The following is a 25,841-nucleotide window of genomic DNA, read 5'->3' as shown; positions in this document are numbered from 1 at the left end:
CCTTCGGCGAGTGTTCGGGATCAGAGCCTAAACCCATGGAGGTAGGGGTCACACGTCTTCCCGCGGCGGAACGACGCAGACGGATACAGCTGGGGCTCTGTCTGTACTGTGCCCAGGGAGGGCACAAGCGCCAGCGTTGTCCATTACTTCAGAATCTGGGATCCATTAGAGCAGAGGGACGGTCACGTGATGTTACATCCCCCGGACCAGGAGTGAGTATTCCATCTACTGCTCTTCCTATTAGACTATTTTTAGTACCCATCTCTCTGGCTGACTGTCCCTCATGTCCTGTGTCTACATCTTTAGTGGATTCCGGCGCTGCAGGGAACTTTATGGATCAGACCCTTGCCTCCTCTCCTTTTCCAGTTCAAGGTCTCGACTGTCAGCCTCTAGGATCCGGAACCATCACACACATCACCCAACCACTCACCCTCACCATGAAGCCCAATCACCAGGAAAACATCCCTTCTTCACCATTGCACCAGTTCACAAGATCATCCTCTGTCTACCTTGGCTTCAGCGCCATAACCCTACCATCTCATGGTCGAGGATGAGAATCACCGACTGGACACCTGAATGCCGGAAGACCCGCGCTACCTGTCTACCTCCTCATCGCCCCTGGGACTGTGCCATTGACCTGTTTTCCGGTGCTACACCTCCGCATCTACCCTCTGTCGGTGGCTGAGACCAAGGCCATGGAGGACTACATTCAAGAAGCGATCCAATAGGGTTTCATCCGCAGGTCCAAGTCCCCTGCGTCGGCTGGTTTCTTCTTCGTGGCCAAGAAGTAGGGAGGATTACGCCCTTGTATCGATTACTGTGGACTCAATGACATCACCACAAAGTATCGGTACCCTCTCCCGCTGGTGTAGTCAGCCATCGAACAGCTCCGCTGGGCCCGGTTCTTCACCAAACTGGACCTCCACAAGTCTGGATCATCCTTGGGAGCAATTTCCAAACACATGAAGGTACCACGTTCATCTGTATAAACAATAGTACGCAAGGGTAACACCATGGGACCACGCAGCCGTCATACTGCTCAGGAAGGAGACGCGTTCTGTCTCCTAGAGATCAACGTACTTTGGTGTGCGCAAAGTGCAAATCAATCCCAGAACAACAGCAAAGGACCTTGTGAAGATGCTGGCGGAAACCGGTACAAAAATATCTATATCCACAGTAAAATGAGTCCTATATCGACATAACCTGAAGGCCGCTCAGCAAGGAAGAAGCCACTGCTCCAAAACCGCCATAAAAAAGCGAGACTACGGTTTACAACTGCACATGGGGACAAATATCGTACTTTTTGGAGAAATGTCCTCTGGTCTGATGAAACAAAAATAGAACTGTTTGCCACAATGACCATTGTTATGTTTGGAGGAAAAAGGGGGAGGCTTGCAAGCCGAAGAACACCATCCCAACCGTGAAGCACGGGGGTGCCAGCATCATGTTGTGGGGGTGTGTCACGCCCTGACCTGAGAGAGCCGTTTTTCTCTGTTTAGTTAGGTCGGGGTGTGATATGGGGTGGGCATTCTATGTATTTATATTTCTATGTTTTGGCCAGGTATGGTTTCCAATCAGAGGCAGCTGTCTATCGTTGTCTCTGATTGGGAACCATACTTAGGCAGCCTTTTTCCACCTGTGTTTTGTCGGTAGTTGTTTTCTGTTGTGTATTTTGTTACCTGACGGAACTGTTTGGCTTTTCGTTTTGTTTCTTTGTTCTAGTGGTTCATTTGTTTAATAAATCAATATTAACACTTACCACGCTGCGCTTTGGTCCCGTCTCTACGACAGCCATAACAGGGTGCTTTGCTGCAGGAGGGATTGGTGCACTTCACAAAATAGATGCAATCATGAGGAGGGAAATTATGTGGTTATATTGAAGCAACATCTCAGTCAGGAAGTTAAAGCTTGGTCACAAACGGGACTTCCAAATGGACAAAGACCCCAAGCATACTTCCAAAGTTGTGGCAAAATGGCTTTAGGACAACGAAGTCAAGGTATTGGAGTGGCCATCACAAAGCCCTGACCTCAATCATATGGAAAATTTGTGGGCAAAACTGAAAAAGCGTGTGCGAGCAAGGAGGCCTACAAACCTGACTCAGTTACACCAGCTCTGTCAGGAGGAAAGTGGGAACTTATTGTGGGAAGATTGTGGAAGGCTACCTGAAACGTTTGACCCAAGTTAAACAATTTAAAGGCAATGCTACCAAATACTAATTGAGTGTATGTAAACTTCTGACCCACTGGAAATGTGATGAAAGAAATAAAAGCTGAAATAAATCATTCTCTCTACTATTATTCTGACATTTCACATTCTTAAAATAAAGTGGTGATCCTAACTGATCTAAGACCGGGAATTGTTACTAGGATTAAATGTCAGGAATTGTGAAAAACTGAGTTTAAATGTATTTGACTAAGGTGTATGTAAACTTCCGACTTCAACTGTATATATTCACAGTATTATTAATGAATAGTGGTTTATTTGGTAGCCTTTCGTAGTTTGACTGATTTTACTAATTGCATTAGTCCTGTACAAAGTTAGAGGTGCGCTATTTGATAGATCCCCCTACCTCAGGCTTCCAGTGTTGAGACCTGAGGTCAACCTACCCCCGCCCCCTCCCCATCTCGTACTTCTGAGTGAGAGACCTTCCCAGGCAGTAGCCTGCTTAGTTCACAAACTAAACTCAGCAAAAAAAGAAAAGTCCCTTTTTCAGGACCCTGTCTTTAAAGATAATTTATAAAAATCCAAATAACTTCACAGATCTTCATTGTAAAGGATTTTAACACTGTTTCCCATGCTTGTTCAATGAACCATAAACAATGAACATGCACCTGTGGAACGGTCGTTAAGACACTAACAGCTTACAGACGGTAGGCAATTAAGGTCACAGTTATGAAAACTTAGGACACTAAAGAGGCCTTTCTACTGACTCTGAAAAACACCAAAAGAATAATGCCCAGGGTATCTGCTCATCTGCGTGAACGGGTCTTAGGCATGCTGCAAGGAGGCATGAGGACTGCAGATGTGGCCAGGGCAATAAATTGCAATGTCCGTACTGTGAGACGCCTAAGACAGCGCTACAGGGAAACAGGACGGACAGCTGATTGTCCTCGCAGTTGCAGACCACGTGTAACAACACCTGCACAGGATCGGTACATCTGAACATCACACCTGTGGGACAGGTGTACAGAATGGCAACAACAACTGCCCGAGTTACACCAGAAAAGCACAATCCCTCCATCAGTGCTCAGACTGTCCACAATAGGCTGAGAGAGGCTGGACTGAGGGCTTGTAGGCCTGTTGTAAGGCAGGTCCTCACCAGACATCACCGGCAACAACGTCGCCTATGGGCACAAACCCACCGTCGCTGGACCAGACAGGACTGGCAAAAAGTGCTCTTCACGGGTGAGTCGCCCCTTTGTAATCCGTGATTGTCTGAAGACCCTGCCACATACGTCTCGTGTCTGAGCTGTTGAATTGCGACTCCACTTTGTCTCTGTACTGACATTTTGCCTGTTTGATTGCCTTATGGAGGGAATGACTACACTGTTTGTATTCAACCATATCCCCAGTCACCTTGCCATGGTTAAATGTGGTGGTTCGCGCTTTCAGTTTGCGCGAATGCTGCCATCTATCCACGGTTTATGTTTTGGGTAGGTTTTAATAGTTACAGTGGGAACAAAATCCCCTATACACTTTTTGGTGAACTCAGTCACCGTGTCATTGTATGTATCAATGTTATTATCCGAAGCTACCCGGAACATATCCCAGTCCGTGTGATCAAAACAATCTTGAAGCATGGATTCAGATTGGTCAGACCAAAACTGAATAGATCTTAGCACGGGTACTTTCTGTTTCAGCCTATGGGAAGGGAGGAGCAAAATGGAGTCATGATCTGATTTGCCAAAGGGAGGGCGGGGGAGGGCCTTGTACGAGAGAATAGCAGTGGTTGAGTGTTTTCCCAGTGTGAGTACTACAGTCAATGTGCTGATAGAAATTCTGTAGCGTTTTCCTCAAATTTGCTTTGCTAAAATCCCCAGCTACAATGAATGCGGCCTCAGGATATGTGGTTTCCCGTTTGCATAAAGTCCAGTGTAGTTCCTTGACGGTCGTCGTGATATTGGCTTGAGGGGGAATATACACGGCTGTGACTATAACTGAAGAGAATTCTCTTGGGAGGTAATACAGTCGGCATTTGATTGTGAGGTATTCTAGGTCGGGTGAACAAAAGGACTTGAGTTCCTGTACATTATAACAATCACACCATGAGTGGTTAATCATGAAACATACACCACCACCCTTCTTCTTCCTGCAGAGTTCTTTATTCCTGTCTGTGCGATGTACTGAGAACACAGCTGGCTGTATGTACGGGGACAGTATATCCGGAGAGTGCCATGATTCCGTGAAACAGAGTATGTTACAGTCCCTGATGTCTCTCTAGAAGGAGATCCTCGCCCTGAGCTCATCTACTGTATTGTCCAGAGACTGAACATTAGCAAGTAATATACTTGGAAGCTATGGATGGTGTGCTGAGTCGGACTAGAAGTCCACTCCGAATACCTCTTCTCCACCGGCGGCGTCTTGGCGCAGCCTCTGGGATAACTTAAATTGCCCTGAGGGGTGCGAACAAAGGATCCAATTCGGGAAAGTCATATTCCTGGTAGTAGTGCTGGTGAGTTACCGCCGCTCTAATATACAAAAGTTTTTTCCGGCTGTATGTAATAACACAAAAAAATGTCTGCACTAATAGTGTAAGAAATAACACAAAAAAACAAAATACTGCAAAGTTGCTTAGGAGCTAGAAGCAGAGCTGCCATGTCTGTCAGTGCCATCTTGCTGTTTTGTCGGATGGCAGCGCCCATAGCTATATGGATCTGTGCAAAACTGTGTAAGTGTATCTTTATATTAGAATGATTTTTGTCTCGCTGATGAAAGGTCCATATGTTTCCAAAGCCTTCATTTCTCAGAACAAGAATAGACTGACGAGTTTCAGAAGAAAGTTATTTGTCTCTGGCCATTTTGAGCCTGTAATCAAACCCACAAATGCTGATGCACCAGATACTCAACTAGTCTAAAGAAGGCCAGTTTTATTGCTTCTTTAATCAGAACAACAGTTTTCAGCTGTGCTAACATAATAGCAAAAGGGTTTTCTAATGATCAATTAGCCTTTTAAAATTATAAACTTGGATTAGCTAACACAACGTGCCATTGGAACACAGGAGTGATGGTTGCTGATAATGGGCCTCTGTATGCCTATGTAGATATTCCATTAAAAATCAGCCGTTTCCAGCTACAATAGTCATTTACAACATTAACAATGTCTACACTGTATTTCTGATCAATTTGATGTTATTTTAATGGACAAAAAAATGTGCTTTTTTTTCAAAAACAAGGATGTTTCTAAGTAACCCCAAACTTTTGAACGGTAGTGTATGTGATATTTAATTTATTTTATTACATTTGCAAAAAAATTGAAAAACCTATTTTTGCTTTGTCATTATGGGGTATTGTGTGTAGATTGATGAGGGGAAAAAAACAATTTTATCAATTTTAGAATAAGGCTGTAACGCTACAAAATGTTGAAAACGTCAAAGGGTCTGAATACTTTCCGAATGCACTGTACATCGGGAATCGCCCATAAGTTTGGAAAAATCAAGATATGATTTTTACGCCATATCGCCCAGCTCTAAACCTAACCTTAACCCCAAACCATAAACTTAATTCCTAACCCCAAACCTAAACTGAACCCTAATTATAACCCTAACCTTAAATCTAACCCCTAAGCCTAAAATAGCCTTTTTCTTTGTGGGGACTGTTGAAATGTTTCTTGTTTTACTATCCTTGTGATGACTTATGGTCCAAAAACCAAAAAAACACACACACACACACACACACACACACACACACACACACACACACACACACACACACACACACACACACACACACACACACACACACACACACACACACACACACACACACACCCCTTACCCAGCATCATCCTCATGGTTTCCCAGGGGCAGCAGACGAAACCAACCCTGCAACAGAGGTGTCTTGTGCAGGCAAGCAAAAGGGATTTCCACCTGAACAGGAAAACAAATAACCGAAACATCATACCATACACTTAACTGAAACAGCACTCTAGCACCAACAATACATATTGGCATTTGTAAAAATATGAATGATTCCACATAGTAGAAATAAGTATAAGGTGTCCTCACAGAATAACATAAGTAACCCATAGACATTAGGAACATAACCTCTTCACCTTTCCCAGGAAGTCATTCTTGCCCACCATGTCCCAGTCCCAGACTTCCACTGTGACACTTCCTCCCTCAGTCAGCTCCCAGGTCTCCAGCTCCAGCTCCAGGGTCTCACTCCAGTGTGGATAACGAGTCTTCTTAATGATCTAACACACACACACACACCAGAAAAACCCTTCATTTACTATTTCACATGCTCAAATCAGTCTTCGTTTCCACTAAAATTGGTGATAATTCAGACATATACATGTTATCTGGCTCATCTCCCTCCTCACCGAAGTTTCTGCACTGTGGTTATTGAAGAGGATTCTGGCAAAGGGGTCAGAGGTTCCAGAGATGTCTCTTGGCGCCAGGTCTCTATGAGGTCAACGAACAGAAACACATCAATGTATGAGTAACCCCCCAGCCCCTTTACCTGTCCCTATACATGGTGCTGGAATGATTCAATGAGTGAGATGATATGTGCAGATCATTCCTCTAGATTTAACATTACTCTTTTAAATCTAAAGATGAGAGAACTTTGAGCAGCATAGAAGCCTGTTAGATGGGCCTGTGTTGTGAGACAGTAAGTGTAGTGAGAGTATGACTCAGACTGAACTGCATCCATGAGCAGAAGGCAAGCTGCTGAGCGACAGTGGTGATGCGTGAGCAGCACTAAGACAGTGACTTCACCATAGAGGTCGGCTAGAGACAGACTCTTTCACAGAGAGCCAGTTAGTGACCTGTTTATACACCCAGTTTTCATGATCAAACCTGTCTCTCCCTGCTCCCAGTGCTAAGACGAGGTGCATTCACACTCAGATAAGTGAAAGCACAAACCACCATGGTATATCAGTCTACAGAGATAAGCACTCTCTGACAAACAGAGACAAAGCTATGCTGGATACATTTTGTTGAATACATGCTCATGTGTAAGAGATGTGAATGGGCATGTAAGATAGTTAGCTATGTCACCGTCATCATAGCAGCAAAAATACTTGGACCACAACATAAAGCATATTTACCACATTCAGGGGCCAGGGCACATAATCCATTAAAACTATGTTCTCATTGGGAGCCCATTGCTGTCTACAGGACACAAAGGCAAAGGAGCACCAGACTTTCTTAACTCTGCTGTTTGACACAATCCCCACTGGGCACACCAAGTCATTTCAACGTGGACATTTTGGCAATATTTGGTTGAGACGTCGATCAATGAGGTTTGAACCTTTAATCACCCACTCAAAAAGACAGCTAGAAGTTTGTTGAATTCCCAATGTGCTATCATTATGCTTTCAACCAATATAAAAGCAAAGCCAAAATCCAATGGAAAAATAAGGTCAGATGTTTTGTTTAGTTGTCATCTAAATGTGTTATCACTGCGCTTTCAACCATTTTAAAACACAACAACATTAAAATTGGAATACAATGTCAGATATTTTGTATTTATACAACAACTTAATGTGTTATCACTTTACTTAATCTAATAGCACAACCAAATGACTTGGATTGTAGTTGAGATTAAATTAAAAGTACATGGTACAAGTTATCAATGCTGATTATTACAGCAATTGTGATCTCCACAGAGACTATCAACATTTAAATGATATCTAATGCATGGATAGTTTCATCTGTCCCACTGGCTTAATCCAATTCTTTGACTTTTATTTTTGGTTTAGTTGGAGACGTGAATCCAACATTTAATTAGTTAACTTGTCGGCATGTTGATGGGCTATTTATACTATTGCAAAAGTGATACTGAAATGTGTTTGGATGTCAACAAATTGTCTACAAATGAATAATTTTACGTTGGATTCACATCTCCATCTCAACCAATAATTCAAGTTAAAAAATAGGACTAAATTAAATAAAACTTTTATTTAAAGTGCATTTTTTATTTTTTTTATTTCATCTTTAATTAACCAGGTAGGCAAGTTGAGAACAAGTTGTCATTTACAACTGCGACCTGGCCATGATAAAGCAAAGCAGTGCGACAAAAAACAACAGAGTTACACATGGGATAAACAAACATACAGTCAATAACACAATAGAAACACCTGTATATAGTATGTGCAAATGGAGTAAGGAGGTAAGGCAATAAATAGGCCATAGTGGCGAAGTAATTACAATTTAGCAAATTACACTGGAGTGATAGATGTGCAGATGAGGATGTGAAAGTAGAAATACTGGTGTGCAAAAGAGCAGAAAAACAAAAACAAATATGGGGATGAGGTAGGTAGGTGGTTGGATGGGCTATTTACAGACGGGCTGTGTACAGTTGCAGCGATCAGTAAGCTGCTCTGATAGCTGACGCTTAATGTTGGTGAGGGAGATATAAATCTCCAACTTCAGTGATTTTTTTTGCAATTCGTTCCAGTCATTGGCAGCAGAGAACTGGAAGGAAAAGCGGCCAAAGTAGGTGTTGGCTTTGGGAATGACCAGTGAAATATACCTGCCGGAGCGCATGCTACGGGTGGGTGGGTGCTATGGTGACCAGTGAGCTGAGATAAGGCGGAGCTTCACCTAGCAAAGACTTATAGATGACTTGGAGCCAGTGGGTTTAGCAACAAATATGAAGCGAGGGCCAGCCAACGAGAGCATACAGGTAGCAGTGGTGGGTAGTATATGGGGCTTTGGTGACAAAACGGATGGCACTGTGATAGACTGCATCCATTTAATGTTTGATTTGATTTAATTTAGTCCTATTCTTTAACTTGGTTGAGATGGAGACGTGAATGCAACATACAGTGCCTTCGGAAAGTATTCAGACCCCTTGACTTTTTCCACATTTTGTTACATTACAGCCTTATTCTAAAATTGACTTTTTTTTAAAATTCTCAGCAATCTACAGACAATACCCCATAATGACAAAGTGAAAACAGGCTTTTAGAAATGTTCGCAAATAAATAAATAAATACTTATTTACATAAGTATTCATACCCTTTGTTATGAGCTCAGGGCCATCCTGTTTCCATTGATCATCCTTGAGATGTTTCTACAACCTGATTGGAGTCCACCTGTGGTAAATTCAATTGATTGGACATGATTTGGAAAGGCACATACCTGTCTATCTAAGGTCCCACAGTTGACAGTGCATGTCAGAGCAAAAACTAAGCCATGAGATCAAAGGAATTGTCCGTAGACCTCCGAGACAGGATTGTGTAGAGCCACAGAACTGGGAAATGGCACCAAAAAAAATTCTGCAGCATTGAAGGTCCATAAGAACACAGTGGCATCCATCATTCTTAAATGGAAGAAGTTTGGAATCTCCAAGACGCTTCCTAGAGCTGGCCGCCTGGCAAAACTGAGCAAACGGGGTGGAAGGGCCTTGGTCAGGGAGGTGACCAAGAATCCGATGGTCACTCTGACAGAGCTCTAGAGTTTCTCTGTGGAGATGGGAGGACCTTCCAGAAGGACAACCATCTCTGCAGCACTCTACCAATCAGGCCTTTATGGTAGAGTGGCCAGACGGAAGCCACTCCTCAGTAAAAGGCACATGACAGCCCGCTTGAAGTTTTCCAAAAGGTACCTAAAGACTCTCAGACAATTGAGAAACAAGATACTCTGGTCTGAGGAAAGCAAGATTTTGGCCTGAATGCCAAGCGTCACGTCTTGAGGTAACCTGGCACCATCCCTACTGTGAAGCATGGTGGTGGCAGAATCATGCTGTGGGGATGTTTTTCAGTGGCATAGACTGGGAGACTAGTCAGGATAGAGGCAAAGATGAACGGAGCACAGAGTACAGAGATCCTTGATGAAAACCTGCTCCAAAGCACTCAGGACCTCAGACTGGAGCAAAGGTTCACCTTCCAACAGGACAACAACCCTAAGCATACAGCCAAGACAGCGTAGGAGTGGCTTCGGGACATGTCTTTGAATGTCCTTGAGTGGCCCAACTAGAGCCCGGACTTGAACCTGATCAAACATCTCCGGAGAGACATGAAAATAGCTGCGCAGCAACGCTCCCCATCCAACCTGACAGAGCTTGAGTGGATCTGCAGAGTGGAATGCGAGAAACTCCCCAAATACAGGTGTGCCAAGCTTGTAGCGTCATACCCAGAAGACTCGAGGCTGTAACCACTGCCAAAATTGCTTCAACAAAGTACTGAGTAAAGGGTAAAGGGTCTGAATACTTTTTTCTTTTTAAATAAATGTACCAACATTTCTAAAAGCCTGTTTTTCCTTTGTCATTCTGGGGTATTGTGTGTAGATTGATGAGGGGGAAAAAACGATTTAATCAATTTTAGAATAAGGCTGTAACGTAACAAAATGTGTAAAAAGTCAATGGGTCTGAATACATTCCGAATGAACTGCATATGCCTTTTGTAATTGTTTTAATTGATGTAGTGCTGTTCTTGTCTATTAATGTTCTGTATTATGTCATGTTTCATGTTTTGTGTGGACCCCAGGAAGAGTAGCTGCTGCTTTTGCAACAGCTAATGGGGATTCTAATAAAATACCCCAAAATATGAATTATTAATTTGTAGACAAACTGGAATTAAAGCCTGACTAATTCAGTGGCATAGATGGAACTATCCAAGCAGAAGATACCTCTCATTCAAATGTTTATATTTTGTTGCATTGACAACCAAACAAAATATAAATATCCAGTTTGTCTACAAATTAATCATTTATATGTTGGATTCATGACTCCCATCTCAAGCAAAAATCGAAGTAAAAAAATAGGACTAAATCTAATCAAACATTAAATGCACTTTAAATAAAGTTTGATTTAGTCCTATTCTTTAACTTAGATTTTTGGTTGAGATGGAGACGTGAATTGAACATATTAAACATGAACGTGAAGATTACATTTGATATCAATGAAAGCTTGATACCCTAGGCCTATATGTATTGTCTATTTTTAGTTGAACCCTGGTTTGAATTGAAACAATATCTGTTGATGACTTTGCAAATGCTATATAGGCCTAAATAGTATCATTGATGCTACATAACTTATAAAGTATAGTTACATTTAATTTGCTTTGTTATACCTACCCTTTGGAATGACTTTGATAGTACCAGTGAATATATTTAGTTATTAAAAGGTCTCAATTTAATCATTCTCAAGATAGCACAATGGTAGTAATCAATAGTGATCGAGGGAAAAAATTGATACTGTTACATATCGGGAAATTATTTTTGACGATATATATCGTATCGTTTTAACTATTGTAATATTATTTTTGCGCTAATTGGCTGTACCTGCACCAGAACTCCAGTATTTTTCCTTCATAGCTTGTTCTCAATCTGCTTTTTTTGTGCTTGTGGGATGTTTCCCATGCGGTGCTCTGCTTCCATGAGAGAAAACAAAGTTGTTTCATCCCCTAATCTGAATTCTCGGGAACGGTATCCTCATTATTCTTGGTTCTCACCCTTTGCGCAGAAGTTGGTGTATGTCATGATGGAGACCCGGCATGAATTATCCGGTTTTGTTATGTTTAATAACTCTTAAATCAGACAATTAACATGCAGCCCACCGAGCTACTATCTGCTAGTCCTCCTTGCTAGGTTAGTCCTATTACCGTAGTTCACTAGGTCAGTCATATCTATCAGACATTACTACATATCGGCTTTTCTGAGAGAAATCAAAACTACAACATCCTCTCTACCTAATACAAATATTCACCTTGTGGACCGTTTCAATACAAATATAAATATTTGTATTTCAATAAGATACAGTATATATATATATATTTTTTTTTCTCTAACATCGACAATACACATAACTGTGTCAACTAGGACATAGGGGTAGACAGCCCTTTGTCCACAGCAACATAAGGATTATTCTGCCCCGAAACAGTTTCTGTTCCTATACCTCTTTCTTACTTATTTTTTTTCTCAGGTGTCTATGAACCTCAGTGGTAGTTTTACCTGTCAAGGTCATTCTCACCAGTTGTGGTGAGGCTGGCTGAGGTGGTGGACTGAGTGAGGGAGCTGGCTGGCTCACAGGCAGGGCCTGTGTGCCCTCACTGGTAGACTTCACTGGTAGAGTCTTTTGTTGTTCTGCTGCTGTCTCTCTGGAGTAGGTGACTCTGGAGAAGCATGAAGGTGTCGCCTGTTTCTCTGAGCAATGGTGCCGTGTTCAGTTTCCACAACATAGGATCTCGGCTCTGGAGATTTGCTAATGACAACTGCTGGTGTTTTCCATCCTTTCTCTCCGTCCAGCTTGACTCTTACACTCTGTCCAGGGTGTAATTCCGGTAGGGGGTGCACTGAATGCCTCCTGTTATAGAAGGACTGCTAAACTTGTTTGGCTTTCTGGTCCTTCTGTTTAACACCGTTGTGGCTGATGCGTTTTGGTTGGAGTTTCCCATCAATCACGGGGACCGTCGTCCAGATCTGACGTCCAGTCATGAGTTGCGCTGGGCTTGCTCCTGTTGCGCTGATGGGTGTGTCTCGGTAGCACATTAGAGTCATGTGTGGGTCTGGTTGTTTAAGAATTTGCTTAGCTGTCTATACAGCTCTCTCCGCAGCTCCATTTACCTGCGGGTAATGGAGACCGGAGGTGGTATGAGCAAAATCATACTTCTTTCTGAACTCCTTGAACTCAGTGCAGACAAACTGAGTAGCGTTGTCGCTAATGAGCTCGGTGGGTATCCCCCATCTTACAAACATACCATTGAGGCGGGTGATGACCTGCTGGCTAGTGGTAGTGGGCAGGTGAGCTATTTCTATGTCCCTAGAATAGTAGTCCACAACTATGAGGTATTTCTTGCCCTATAGCTCACACAGGTTGGCTGCGATCTTCTGCCACGGACCCTTAGGTAAAGGTGTGATGACAAGTGGTTCTCTCTTTTGAGTTGGTTTGTTCTCTGTACAGAACCTGCATGACATCATTTTTCTCACGATGTGGGCGCTGATGCCTGGCCACCACACCGACATCTTGGCTCTTTCTCTGCACTTTGTCAGCCCCATGTGACCTTTGTGTATCTGTTGTAGAACTTTTTCCCTCTGTGAAGCTGGGATGACAATCCTGTCTTGATATAGCACAAGTCCGTCCCGCTGTAATAGATGCGCTTTCGCTGTGTGGTATCCCTGTAGCGAGTAGGGTAGCTGCACCATTCTCTGAGGCCAGCCTTTTCGGATGTAGCCCATGACCATTTGGAGGTGTGCATCGTTGCGTGTCGCCTCTCTGATGTCATCCGACCTGTGTGCAGACACTGGTCTGTTCTCCCCCACAGCTTCCACATATGCTTTGACTTCTTCTGTGTCTGACGTGTTTTCTTTCAGTGGGGTTCTTGACAGTGTGTCAGCCACCACTAACTGCTTCCCAGGGAACACTGCTTTCCCATTGACAAGCATGAGGCGCATGAGCAGTTGCTGACACCTGCGTGGTGCTTTGTCCAGGTCGTACGTGTTGATCAATGGAACGAGTGGCTTATGGTCTGTATGTAAAACAAAGCTACCCATCCCCTGCAGGTAGTGGGCAAATCGTTCGCATGCACATACCTGTAAGGTACTCTTTTTCAATTTGCGCATACCTTCTCTCAGTCTCTGTGCGTGAACAAAAAACACAACAGGATGGAGCTCGCCTCCCTCTTGTTCCTATAGGAGTGTAGCTCCGAGGCCATAGCTACTTGCGTCTGCACTGACCACATTTGTTTTTCCGGCATTGTAGTATGCCAATACCTGCTCCTGTGGGTCTCCCCACATCTCTTTTTTCAATAGCTCAGTGATGGGGTGTAGCACTGATGACAGGCCCGGCTCAATGATGTTTGTTGGACTGGGCATCTCGGAGACGTCTTTCACTTTGCTGTCATCCGGCTTTATCCCATCCGCTCCGATCACATGACCGAAGTACTGGATCTCCGACTTCCCAAAGTGGCACTTGTTTTTGTTCAGCTTTAGTCCTGACTCTTTGATGGGTTGCAGCTGGGTTCAAATGGTATCTGACCAAAACCGCTAGACGCATTGAGTGTGGAGAAGACTCTTGCCCTGGATAGCTTGGGTACTATATCCTCCAAGGTGGGTAAGATGAACCTCTCCCGTTTCACTGCTTCGTTGAGTCGTTTTAAGTATATGCATGTTCTCACTTTGCCATTTTTCTTCATCACCAGCACCATGGGAACACACCAGTCTGCAGACTCGGTTACTCCCTCTGATGCCATTTTTTCTCCATTCTGTCGAGTTCATCCTCCGCTTTTGGAAGGAGTGGAAAAGGAATTCCGGATGGCGAAGTCAGAGAATAGGGGACTGCATCGGACCTAAGTTCAATCTTGACCGGTTCACAGTTCAGTAGCCCTATCTCTCCAAACACATCTGTGCTGATCTCATCTGCTCTGAGGAACAAACTCATCTTGCATGCAACGGTTCTGCTAACTTGGTTATTAGCATATGGTTCTTGAATCACAAAGATCCAGAATTTGTACTTTTCTCCCTTTCTTTCACTCCCATACAGTCAATCCTGCTACCTGGGCTGCGAACGTCAGTTACAATGTTAACCAGCCGGGGGCGCTGTGGCATTCTCTGGTAAGTGCTCTGAGACATCGCTCTAATATCAGCACCAGTGTTAATCTTGAACTTTACAGGTGTGCCATTTACTGGGAGCTCAACATGCCACTGATCTTCAGACTACTTAGTAACTGATCCTAAAAAGAATGCCCCTTGCATTTCCTCTACATCCTCAGCTGTAACTTCTTTGACCATTTTAGTTTTGCATGCAATCTCAAAATGCCCCATTTTGTTACACTTCCTGCATCTTTCGTTGAGTGATGGACAATTTTCACTGTAATCATGGCTGTGGTTACAACGTGAGAAATTCCCCTGTTTTGACTGACTGTTTCTTTGCTTAAACGGTTTGTTCTGGCTGCCTGCAGTCTGCTTAGAATGTTTGTTGTAATGCTGTGGTTTGCCTCTCACCTCATCAACGTAGTTCTCAGCTAGTAGTTCTCGCATGTCCACGTGCTGCTTCTTGATCTGCTCTGACTGGCGTGTGATTTGTATCGCTTTCTCCAGTGTCTCCAGCTGTAGCTTTTGTGAAAGATCACAGTCCATAATGCCAATCACAATCCTGTCCCTTATTTGTTCGTCCTTTGTAGTTCCAAACTCTCAGTGTTCAGCTAGCTCATACAGATTCCTCACAAAAGATTCCACTGTCTCTCTCCCCTTTTTATTTTAATCCGTTTATGGAAACATGCTCATTCGTGAATCACGTTGCGCCGTGGCACAAAATGTTCATTCAGTTTTTCGATCACCACATCATTGTTGAACTCATCATTAAAGTAATCAAAGGAAAATGCATTGTAGAAAATCTCTGCATCTTTCCCCATTGCATAAACTAGTGAATTCACCTGCACCACACCGGTCTCCTTATCCAGTTTTGATGCTACTCGAAAACAGGAAAAACGTTGTCTCCAGATCGGCCATGCCGATGGCGACGGCTGTGAGAGATCGAACAGCTCTGGTAGGTTGAATTTCTACATTTCCCCACTAATCTTCGGCGTGTGAGTTCTTTAATTCTGACAACATGTCATGATGTAGGCCAGGCTGTGAATTATCCGGTTTAGTTATGTTACAAACCATTAAATCAGGCAATTAACATGCAGTTCACCGAGCTACTAGTCCTCACTGCTAGGTTAGTCCTATTAGCGTAGTTCGCTAGATCAGTCACATCCGGTTATGACGATGACACGCATAACCAATCAATTACGGAGATATCTATCAGACATCACTACAGTGTACAAATGTTGTTAGGATTAATTTAGTAGAAAATAACTACATTGAAACCCCTAATCTCAAACGTTAGGCAGTAATGAGAGCTTGCCAGATCTAGTTAGAAGCCCTCCTTCAGGGGGTCTTGAGCACATTGCCACTGATTGCTCAAACCCTGCAGAAACAGCCAAGCTGGACAGATGCCATGCTTACAGTGCTCAGTCCCCATCACGTTATTGAAACCCTCTCTGGGACCTCTCTGCCTCTCATTTCTTAATGGCTTTCTCTGTGGCACATTCCTCTTTCTAAATGAGTGTATCCTCCTCAAAATCTGCTTTCTGTAACTCTGTGGCCTTGGTGTTTGCTGGCACTTCAACAAGCGGGTAAACACAATCTCCTCTGGGACTTATTTTAAGAATAAAGGCGACGTCAATAACATACAGTGCCTTAAGAAAGTATTCACGAGGCTTACTCCACAATACTAACCTAATTGACAGAGTGAAAATAAGGGAGCCTGTACAGAATACAAATATTCCAAAACATGCATCCTGCTTGGAACAAGGCACTAAAGTAATACTGCAAAAAATGTGGCAAAGCCATTACATTTTTTTTCTGAATACAAAGTGGGGGGGATTTGGGGAAAATCCAACCACTCTCCATATTTTCAAGCATAGTGGTGGCTGCAACATGTTATGGGTATGCTTGTAATCATTAAGGACTTGGGAGTTTTTCAGGACTAAAAACAAACGGAATGGAGCTAAGGAGCTAAGCGCAGGCAAAATCCTAGAGGAATACCTGGTTCAGTCTGCTTTCCATCAGACACTGGGAGTTTAAATCACCTTTCAGAAAGACAATAACCTAAAACAAGGCCAAATCTACACTGGAGATGCTTACCAAGATATCAGTGAATGCTCCTGAGTGGCCGAGTTACAGTTTTGACTTAAATAAGGCATTCGCACATCTGAGCTATCTTTTTTGCAGGTGCATGGTAACAGTTAAATAAGATGAGAAAAAAGAAGCAACCCCCACACTGCTCTTGATAGTATCACTGCTCTTTAATAAGCTTTACGTATCGGCCTCAAAGCCTTCCCCGGAGCTTTTGTGAGTTGTTTTAAAATTAGCATCCTTATGTAGACATAGCTCCACCCACATCCGTTCCATGCACCGAATGGGGTTGGAGTCGAGGGAAAATGACTGTTACCAAATATAACAATGTGCATTTCATAAATATTTAATAAAGTGTGTACATAAAACGTATTAAACACATCTATAAAACCACAATGAGGACATCGACCCATCAAGCAGGTTTTCATAAATCATTGGGAATAGCGCAAGAAAAACATCAGAGAAATTTGAAATGGGGGCATTAATTAATGTTCACATTTACAACATAACATACATAGGCATTTCATCATTAAGACCTTTAGGAAATCATTTCTGGAGGGTGAAACTCCCAAAACATTATATTTTGCTCAGAGTATTATCTATATCACCTCCCCTGTCTGATATCTTAACTTTCTCTATACCACAGTACCTAAAGGTAGAATGTCATGTTCTTGTTCATTAAAATGTACTGCGACTGGATAATCCCTGTTGTTACTCCTGATTTAACTTTTATGTTCACGAATTCTCTGTTTGAGAGAACAAGAGGTTTTACCTACAAAACACAGCCCACATGGACATTTAATCATGTAGATAACATGGGTGGGTTTGAGCACGTAATAATGTAATCTATTTGGAACCTGTATGTGGGTGGCAGAAATATTCACACTTCATCATATCCTTGCACAGTGCACAACCCCTGCATTTATAGGGCGTAAAAGTGCCTGGCTGATTTTCTTTCGTGGCTGGCAGTTGGCATGGACCAATTTATTGCAGAAATTTCGACCTCTCTTATATACAATAAGTGGTGGATTCTTAAATTCAGCTGGCAAAGCTGGGTCCGATGATAAAACATGCCAGTGTTTCTTGACAGCATATCCATATTTGGAAGCGCTTCGGTCACCTGACTTTTGGCAGGGATTTGACGACAAGAAAAATCCCAAACGTTCTCACGCATAGAAAGCGATTTTTGTATTCAATCAATTTTGAATTCAGGCTGTAACACAACAAAATGTGAAATAAGTCAAGGGGTATGAATACTTTTTCAGGCACTATTGATTGATGAGCATTGCAGATATTGTCAATAAAGTTTATGATTTTTTTTATCGATATGACATTACATATCACTAATAACAATAAAAACATAACACCCAACAAGACAGGAAAAAAAGACAGCACCTTTCAACCATATATCAGTGGTTGGAATATTAAACAGCAAGTCATAATAATAATAATAATAATTTTAAAAAGTTATAATAATAATCAATTAAATTATTTGTTCTAACTTATACCCTCGCTTCTCACGCGCATGTCCCATATATAATTCAAAAAGTGATCCCATATCATACTAAATTTCCCTTTCCTCTCCTGTCATTTTGCTATCATTGATTCATGAGATGCAGTCTCCACCATAAGTTGGAGCCAATCTGTTGATTTCAGACAATCTGCACTCTTCCCGTTATCAGTCTGGTATGAAAATACCATTGAGGCAAAACCAAACTTTTCTTTGCTAACATCTGGTGCTAAAATATAGTGGTGGAAAAAGTACCCAATTGTCATACTTGAGTAAAAGTAAAGATACCTTAATAGATAATGAAAGTGAAAGTCACCCAGTAAAATTCTACTTGAGTAAAAGTCTAAAAGTATTTGTTTTTAAATATACTTAAGTATCAAAAGTAAATGTAATTGCTAACATATACTTAGGTATCAAAAGTAAATGTACAAGTATAAATAATAAAAGATTCCTTATATTGAGCAAACCAGATATCATCATTGTTTTTTTGGGGGGGGGGGCGGGGGGTTGTTTACAGATAGCCAGGGGCACACTCCAACACTTAGACATCATTTACAAACAAAGCATTAGTTTAGTGAGTCCGTCAGATCAGAGGCAGCAGGGATGACCACGGATGTTCTCTTGATAAGTGTGGGAATGGGAACATTTTCCTGTCCTGATAAGCATTCAGATTGAAAGAAGTACTTTTGGGTGTCAGGGAAAATGTATGGCATAAAAAGTACATACATTTCTTTAGGAATGTAGCGAAGTAAAAGTAAAAGTAGTAAAAAATATAAATAGTAAAGTAAAGTACCGATACCCCAAAAAACAACTTAAGTAGTCCTTTCAAGTACTTTTACTTAAGTACTTTACACCACTGGTAAAATAGATATATCCCCTAATAAGAACAGCTGTGGGGACTCTGGGATAGACTGTCCCATCCATTCTTCAAGCTTTTGAAGAACCTCCTTCCAGAAAAGGAGCACCATGGGACAATCCCATATAGCATGCAGAAAGGTACCTATTTCACCCTTGCATTTCCAGCATACATTATTTTGCAATAAACCCAATTTATTTCATCTAACTGGGGTAGGTCCAATAGTACATATGAACAATCTTATAATGTGTACATTTCACCCTTGCAACCCTGGTGCACCACCCTACATTGGAAACAATATTTTTCCATACATCCTCCTCAATGTCACAATTAAGATCCCTCTGCCAAATCAACCTTAAAATCTCACAATTTCCATATTGTGCATTCGAGACTCTTTTATAAAACTCTGAAGTGGGGTGTGATATTCCTGGTAACATGAAATATTGTCTAACAAGTTTTTATCTCTCTGGAAGTTAATGCTCATACGGTGAATGACAGATATTGTGAATTCAACCACAAAGCACTGCATGATGATCTGTCATACAGAGGATGAGCATTTTGACAACCTTTTGAGATTGAAGAAGCAGTTATATATTTCAACAAGAGATCATAACGGCTTACAGTAGCATCAATTAGGCAATAAATTGGGTGTATTACCTGGCCTCTATGAAATGGCAGCGCAGTCCTATCCTCTTGGCATCTCTGAGAAGCTCCAGACCCAGGTGGATCTCCCCCTGCACCTCCTCATCTGGGTCCACCCGGGTTAGATTCAGCCAGTTATCCAACCCTGGACACAGGGGACATTTTACAACACATACACAATATATACAAAAGTATGTGGACATCCCTTCAAATTAATGGATTCGGCTATTTCAGCCACACACGTTGCTGACAGGTGTATAAAATCTAGAACACAGCCATGCAATCTCCATAGTAAAACATTGGCAGTAGAATGGCCTTACTGAAGAGCTCAGTGACTTTCAACGTGGCACTGGCATAAGATGCCACCTTTCCAACAAGTCGTCAAATTTCTGCCCTGCTAGAGCTGCCCTGGTCAACTGTAAGTGCTGTTATTGTGAAGTGGAAACGTCTAGAGGCAACAGCGGCTCAGCCACGAAGTGGTAGGCCACACAAGCTCAAAGAACGGGACCTCTGAGTGGTGAAGTGCATAGCGCGTAAAAATCACCTGTCCTCGTTTGCAACACTCACTACAGAGTTCCAAACTGCCCCTGGAAGCAACGTCAGCACAATAACTGTTCGTCGGGTGCTTCATGGGTTTCCATGGCCGAGCAGCTGCACACAAGCCTAAGGTCACCATGCGCAATGCCAAGCGTCGGCTGGAGTGGTGTAAAGCTTGCCGCCATTGGACTCTGGAGCAGTGGACACGCGTTCTCTGGAGTGATGAATCACGCTTCACCATCTGGCAGTCTGACAGATTAATCTGGGTGTGGAGGATGCCAGGAGAACACTAACTGCTCCAATGCATAGTGCCAACTGTAAAGTTTGGTGGAGGAGGAATAATGGTCTGGGGTTGTTTTCATATTTCGGGCTAGGCCCCTTAGTTCCAGTGAAGGGAAGTCTTAACGCTACAGCATACAATGACATTCTAGGCGATTCTGTGCTTCCAACTTTGTGGCAACAGTTTGGGGAAAGACTTTTCCTGTTTCAGCATGACATTGCCCCCATGCACAAAGCAAACAACTTGACTGGCCTACACAGAGCCCTGACCACAACCCCATCGAACACCTTTGGGATGAATTGGAACGCCGACTGCGAGCCAGGACTAATCGCCCAACATCAGTGCCCAACATCACTAATGCTCTTGTGGCTAAATGGAAGCAAGTCCGCGCAGCAATGTTCCAACATCTAGTGGAAAGCCTTTCCAGAAGAGTGGAGGCCGTTATAGCAGCAAAGGGGGGGACCAACTTCATATTAATGCCCATGATCTTGGAATGAGATGTTCGACAAACAGGTGTCCACAAACTTTTGGTCATGTAGTGTATGTATCGTTTAATAAAGCCCATCAGCAGTGTTGTAGTACTCAAGACCACATATTGAGTGTCTCTGTCTTGTCTCGGGGCCGGATACATTTTTAATCCGGTCTTGACTCGGTCTCGGACAGTGAGGACTAGTGTTTTCTTTCAGATACCAGCCAAGACCAGAGGAGTAAAAAAACTCAAAATTATCAGCTCCCATTCACTCAGCACATAAAACCACTTGGTCAGGCACACTTAATGACACGTTGATATTTTATCGCCCATTGAAACCTGGGCTTCCTACTTTACTCATAGCATTACTGTCCTTTACTTTAGTTGAAAAATATCCTCAATACCTTGTCACGCTCATCAGAATTTCCTTGATTTGCTGGTAGGGAAGAATGAGGGAAATTATTTGAAAGTTGCATGACCACTATTATTAGGGGAGACCGGGGGAAGTTATAAGTATTTTTATCTATTATAGACCTGTTTGGGTTAGTGATCATTTGTAAAGTGGCTCTCTATTTGCCCTTGGCATGCATTTTTTCACCATTCTGAATGTCTAAAGAATCCATATGTTTCTTTTGAAATGTGAACACAGAAATACTGGAAATTTTTAACTCTTATTATGGTGGCGATTTGACATTGGATTCGCATTTTTCTGGTCTCAGTCTTGACTTGGTCTCAGACCACTCACCCCCCTCCCTTGGTCTTGACTCGGATTCGATTTGCTTCAGTCTTGGTGTTGAATCGTTTCGCTTAAGGTGGTCTCGAACACAACACTCCCCATCAGTGAAATGTAGTACAGCCAGCCCAGTACTACATCAATAATGGCTAGTGTCTCAATAATGCCTAGTGTCTTATTGATCGTTACAACGGAACGATTTGACTAGTGCAGTGTTAGCTAGCTAGCTACATAGTTGTCTTTGTCATAGCTTGATAATTGTGTAGTTTAGTAATTATTGAGGTTAGCTAGCCAGCTATTTCCGTCCCCCCGCGACGCCATTTTTCCAAACCTAGCCAACTATTACCAACGAGCAGCATTGTAGAAACTAAATACATTACAAAGGAACGTCTTGATTAGTGTTATGTTAGCTAGCTACAAAGTTGCTTTTGTATCATGACAAGGTGTAGTACTGAAACTATCGAGGTTACCTAGCCAGCTACACGTTCAAACAAAGTCAACAACGCAGCCACTGCTAGCTAGCCTACTCCACCAGCCAGCAGTACTGTATCATTTTCGTCATTTTAGTCAATAAGATTTTCGCAACGTAAGCTTAACTTTCTGAACATTCGAGACGTGTAGTCCACTTGTCATTCCAATCTCCTTTGCATTAGCGTAGCCTCTTCTGTAGCTTGTCAACTATGTGTCTGTCTATCCCTGTTCTCTCCCCTCTGCACAGGCCATACAAACGCTTCACACTGCGTGGCCGCTGCCACTCTAACCTGGTGGTCCCAGCGCGCATGACCCACGTGGAGTTCCAGGTCTCCGGCAGCCTCTGGAACTGCCGGTCTGCGGCCAACAAGGCTGAGTTCATCTCAGCCTATGCTACCCTCCAGTCCCTAGACTTCCTGGTGCTGACGGAAACATGAATTACCACAGATAACACAGCTACTCCTACTGCTCTCTCCTCGTCTGCCCACGTGTTCTCGCATACCCCTAGAGCATCGAGCTAGCGGGGTGGTGGCACTGGAATACTCATCTCTCCCAAGTGGACATTCTCTCTTTCTCCCCTGACCCATCTGTCTATCTCCTCATTTGAATTCCATGCTGTCACAGTTACCAGCCCTTTCAAGCTTAACATCCTTATCATTTGTCGCCCTCCAGGTTCCCTTGGAGAGTTCATCAATGAGCTTGACGCCTTGATAAGTTCCTTTCCTGAGGATGGCTCACCTCTCACAGTTCTGGGTGACTTTAACCTCCCCACGTCTACCTTTGACTCATTCCACTCTGCCTCCTTCTTTCCACTCCTCTCCTCTTTTGACCTCACCCTCTCACCTTCCCCCCCTACTCACAAGGCAGGCAATACGCTTGACCTCATCTTTACTAGATGCTGTTCTTCCACTAATCTCATTGCAACTCCCCTCCAAGTCTCCGACCACTACCTTGTATCCTTTTCCCTCTCGCTCTCATCCAACACTTCTCACTCTGCCCCTACTCGGATGGTATTGCGCCGTCCCAACCTTCGCTCTCTCTCTCGCGCTACTCTCTCCTCTTCCATCCTATCATCTCTTCCCTCTGCTCAAACCTTCTCCAACCTATCTCCTGATTCTGCCTCCTCAACCCTCCTCTCCTCCCTTTCTGCATCCTTTGATTTTCTCTGTCCCCTATCCTCCAGGCCGGCTCGACGACTTACTGCGAGCTCACAGAACAGGGCTCCGGGCAGCCGAGCGGAAATGGAAGAAAACTCGCCTCCCTGCGGACCTGGCATCCTTTCACTCCCTCCTCTCTACATTTTCCTCTTCTGTCTCTGCTGCTAAAGCCACTTTCTACCACTCTAAATTCCAAGCATCTGCCTCTAACCCTAGGAAGCTCTTTGCTACCTTCTCCTCCCTCCTGAATCCTCCTCCCCCCCCCTCCCTCTCTGCGGATGACTTCGTCAACCATTTTGAAAAGAAGGTTGATGACATCCGATCCTCGTTTGCTAAGTCAAACGACACCGCTGGTCCTGCTCACACTGCCCTACCCTGTGCTTTGACCTCTTTCTCCCCTCTCTCTCCAGATGAAATTTCGCGTCTTGTGACGGCCGGCCGCCCAACAACCTGCCCACTTGACCCTATCCCCTCCTCTCTTCTCCAGACCATTTCCGGAGACCTTCTCCCCTACCTCACCTCGCTCATCAACTCATCCTTGACCGCTGGCTACGTCCCTTCCGTCTTCAAGAGAGCGAGAGTTGCACCCCTTCTGAAAAAACCTACACTCGATCCCTCCGATGTCAACAACTACAGACCAGTATCCCTTCTTTCTTTTCTCTCCAAAACTCTTGAACGTGCCGTCCTTGGCCAGCTCTCCTGCTATCTCTCTCAGAATGACCTTCTTGATCCTAATCAGTCAGGTTTCAAGACTGGGCATTCAACTGAGACTGCTCTTCTCTGTGTCACGAAGGCTCTCCGCACTGCTAAAGCTAACTCTCTCTCCTCTGCTCTCATCCTTCTAGACCTATCTGCTGCCTTTGATACTGTGAACCATCAGATCCTCCTCTCCACCCTCTCCGAGCTGGGCATCTCCGGCGCGGCCTACACTTGGATTGAGTCCTACCTGACAGGTCGCTCCTACCAGGTGGCATGGCGAGAATCTGTCTCCGCACCACGTGCTCTCACCACTGGTGTCCCCCAGGGCTCTGTTCTAGGCCCTCTCCTATTCTCACTATACACCAAGTCACTTGGCTCTGTCATATCCTCACATGGTCTCTCCTATCATTGCTATGCAGACGACACACAATTAATCTTCTCCTTTCCCCCTTCTGATAACCAGGTGGCGAATCGCATCTCTGCATGTCTGGCAGACATATCAGTGTGGATGACGGATCACCACCTCAAGCTGAACCTCGGCAAGACGGAGCTGCTCTTCCTCCCGGGGAAGGACTGCCCGTTCCATGATCTCGCAATCACGGTTGACAACTCCCTTGTGTCCTCCTCCCAGAGTGCTAAGAACCTTGGCGTGACCCTGGACAACACCCTGTCGTTCTCCACTAACATCAAGGCGGTGACCCGATCCTGTAGGTTCATGCTCTACAACATTCGCAGAGTATGACCCTGCCTCACACAGGAAGCGGCGCAGGTCCTAATCCAGGCACTTGTCATCTCCCGTCTGGATTACTGCAACTCGCTGTTGGCTGGGCTCCCTGCCTGTGCCATTAAACCCCTACAACTCATCCAGAACGCCGCAGCCCGTCTGGTGTTCAACCTTCCCAAGTTCTCTCACGTCACCCCGCTCCTCCGCTCTCTCCACTGGCTTCCAGTTGAAGCTCGCATCCGCTACAAGACCATGGTGCTTGCCTACGGAGCTGTGAGGGGAACGGCACCTCCGTACCTTCAGGCTCTGATCAGGCCCTACACCCAAACAAGGGCACTGCGTTCATCCACCTCTGGCCTGCTCGCCTCCCTACCTCTGAGGAAGCACAGTTCCCGCTCAGCCCAGTCAAAACTGTTCGCTGCTCTAGCACCCCAATGGTGGAACAAGCTCCCTCACGACGCCAGGACAGCGGAGTCAATCACCACCTTCCGGAGACACCTGAAACCCCACCTCTTTAAGGAATACCTGGGATAGGATAAAGTAATCCTTCTAAACCCCCCCCCTTAAAATATTTAAATGCACTATTGTAAAGTGGTTGTTCCACTGGATATCATAAGGTGAATGCACCAATTTGTAAGTCGCTCTGGATAAGAGTGTCTGCTAAATGACTTAAATGTAAAATGTAAATGGTGGTGCCCTGCATGGTTCTGTTATTGTGAACATTTTGTAAATCCTTGAACACATCCTCATAAGTCAGACCCTGGATAAATGTCTGCTACCAGTGGAGGCTCCTCAAAGGAGGAAGGGGAGGGCCATCCTCCTCAGTGAATTTCATAAAAATACAAATAGTGAAACATTAAAAAAGTTATCCTTTTAGATAAAACCATACTAAATATATTCACGTCACCAAATAATTTACTAAAACACAGTTTTTCAATGAAGGTGTACAGTAGGAGGACAGGATAGATGCGAGAAGGA

At 43.8% G+C, this 25,841-nt stretch overlaps 1 protein-coding gene across 2 annotated transcripts in view; it reads right to left on the bottom strand.

Annotated features, from left to right (window-relative positions):
- LOC115200025 (rasGAP-activating-like protein 1) overlaps positions 1 to 25,841 on the bottom strand; it is a 69,602-nt gene that overhangs the window by 16,645 nt on the left and 27,116 nt on the right. Inside the window, exons 5-8 of one of the 2 annotated variants that reach the window (XM_029762674.1) lie at positions 19,809 to 19,938; positions 6,543 to 6,624; positions 6,273 to 6,413; positions 5,996 to 6,087 (exon numbers count right to left, since the gene is read on the bottom strand). In XM_029762674.1, the coding sequence (XP_029618534.1) occupies positions 5,996 to 6,087; positions 6,273 to 6,413; positions 6,543 to 6,624; positions 19,809 to 19,938 (445 nt within the window). Of the gene's footprint in view, positions 1 to 5,995; positions 6,088 to 6,272; positions 6,414 to 6,542; positions 6,625 to 15,108; positions 15,600 to 19,808; positions 19,939 to 25,841 lie in introns of those variants that run through there. The other variant, XM_029762675.1, reaches the window with a different exon arrangement.

This window comes from Salmo trutta, chromosome 9, assembly GCF_901001165.1.
Source record: "Salmo trutta chromosome 9, fSalTru1.1, whole genome shotgun sequence".
NCBI lineage: Eukaryota > Metazoa > Chordata > Actinopteri > Salmoniformes > Salmonidae > Salmo > Salmo trutta.
Note: the sequence above shows the minus strand (reverse complement) of the source record. Positions and strands in the feature narration are given on the sequence as shown.